General features: G+C 42.0%; 1 protein-coding gene across 1 annotated transcript; it reads right to left on the minus strand.

Moving 5' to 3' along the window:
* Nucleotides 1-722: 722 nt before the first annotated feature.
* Nucleotides 723-1,365, minus strand: LOC119302905. The gene has a single exon (XM_037579957.1). The coding sequence runs from the start codon at nt 1,314-1,316 to the stop codon at nt 1,014-1,016; it is 303 nt and encodes a 100-aa protein (XP_037435854.1). The 5' UTR covers nt 1,317-1,365; the 3' UTR covers nt 723-1,013.
* Between the last annotated feature and the right edge of the window lie 823 nt (nt 1,366-2,188).

Raw genomic sequence — 2,188 nt, forward strand, 5'->3', positions numbered from 1 at the left:
AACACTTAGCTTTGAGAATGTTGAGCCAGAGAGGTTTATCCGAGGTGATGGTCATGATTTTCCACCACCACTTGATGATCAAGCATTTATTGCCTTGCAACTATATATGTCTAACTACCTCACAAAAAAAATCTATATGTCTAACTGATAGTTAATTGGGGTAATTCATAAAAAAACTGATATTTAAGTCTGTCGACAGTGCATAATTTTTGAGTAACTCAGTTTATTTACTGTCGAAACACGAATCAAAGAATCTGGCTTTCTAACAGGGAGAACAACAACGACAACACCGAGAAAAGATTGTGTTGCAACATTATCAAGGACTGGCACTTTCTTAATTTGTCTACAAAACTATGTCTTGATCAAAACAAACTATGGAAAGGAGTCAAAAACTATGTCTTGATGTTAAATTGGGTACTCACAACACGCACCAGGCTACTCACAACATCAAGCTTAGGATCCGCCGGTCCCCAAAGATTGGACTCGGCCTTTCTTGACGATTTGAAGGACACTCACAAGATTACATCCAAGAAAACCATTTTCTTGATGATTTGAAAGACATTTGCCTGATTACATACGATTCTCTTGTTTGAGCGCTAGTCCTTGTTTGCACTGGATATATATGTCGCCAAAGAAAGAGAATATAAATGCACTGGCAAGATCTTTGAAATAAAACTTTGATCATCATTTCACATACCAGTATAGCAGTGAACAAACCAAAACAATCTGAAGTCTGAGTTATATTTTGTTTATATATCTGCACTTAATAATCGTTTATTTATACATCGGTAGTAAAGATTTAACTACACACTTTCTAAGAGGACTTGACTCCACACTTCCTAAGAGGACACACAATTAATTGCAACAAGTGGATCGATATCACACGACAACACGTTTACATAGCACATCTTACATATCCATCGAGGGGAAATTCCACACATGCATACATCCATTAATCGGTGTGTATATGTAGACGTGATCAATAGTAGTGCAAGATCATCTCCATATAGGAGCTACTTCAGGCCCTGGAAGAGCCTCTTCCTCTCCTGGATGTAAGCCTCAGACCTCTTGTTAATATCCTCTATGGACACGACCCCCGGCCTCGAGGCGCCAGTAGCCTTACCGGTGTTGGCGGCCGTGCCATGACCGGCTGCACCTCGCCTCATGGTCGATGCTGCCATCGGGTTGGCGCCGTAGTAGATCGACGGCTTGGTCACGAGATTGCGGACAAGCTCAATCTTCTCGACCTTATGCACCCGCACCTCGCCATCGGAGGGTGGTGTGGCTATCGTCGTGGTCTTGGCGCGTCGAAACATCGTGGCGACCGGCTGCCGGTTTTGATATGTGTTTCTGCTTGGGCTATGATGGCTTGCCCATGGATGCCGGATAGTCTCCATTTATAGGCCAGAGCGCTAGCTAGGCTGGAAGTGGTTCGGTGTGGTAGGATTTTTCAGGCCTGGCCTGTCCCTCGCCGGTAGCGCGCAAGTGGCATTATTCTCGCTTGGTTTATGTTTGTTCTGAAATTCTCCCTCACCACATTTTTATATTCTCATAAACTTCTTGCCTGAATTCGTCTGGTACATGCTATGGAAAATGAACAAGTGATTGCGGTTACTTATCATTTGGGCATCTTTGTGGAGCCTCTGGTGGCAAAATATCAAGTATTATAGCATCGATGTCATGCTTTAAAGTATGGACAAGTATAGAACCAGAAAAGATCTCGACTACGAGGAGAAAACCTCTCGTGTGTAAAGGAAGAGGCTAGACTACAGAGATTGATGACCTAATTTTTTGAGATGTTTTTTAATGTGAGGTCGTACCTCAACCTCTGCATCGGTTCATGCACACACCATTTTATTGCAAAGTTTATAGTTTCAGTAAAAAATAAAGAAATCACAAAGGACTCTGCCAACAAGAATAAAGATCACATAAAAACACATAAGCATTACTAATCTGAATTGCTAAACCGCCATCCGAATCAGTTAAATAAATCTCATGGGACCAGCTCCAAATAGTTGCACCCATAGATCAGAAAAAAGAAACTGCACTACACTAGTCAGTAGTGTACCACTGGCCCTGGTTGACCGCTGGCAAAACCGTATCCTTGATGATAAAGATAAGGGCAATTGCAAATTAATGGAGCTTAGTTAGCGGCTTTACATTCAGTTTGGCAGATTAATTAATCAGT

This window comes from Triticum dicoccoides, chromosome 1B (genome assembly GCF_002162155.2).
Source record: "Triticum dicoccoides isolate Atlit2015 ecotype Zavitan chromosome 1B, WEW_v2.0, whole genome shotgun sequence".
Classification (NCBI taxonomy): Eukaryota; Viridiplantae; Streptophyta; class Magnoliopsida; order Poales; family Poaceae; genus Triticum; species Triticum dicoccoides.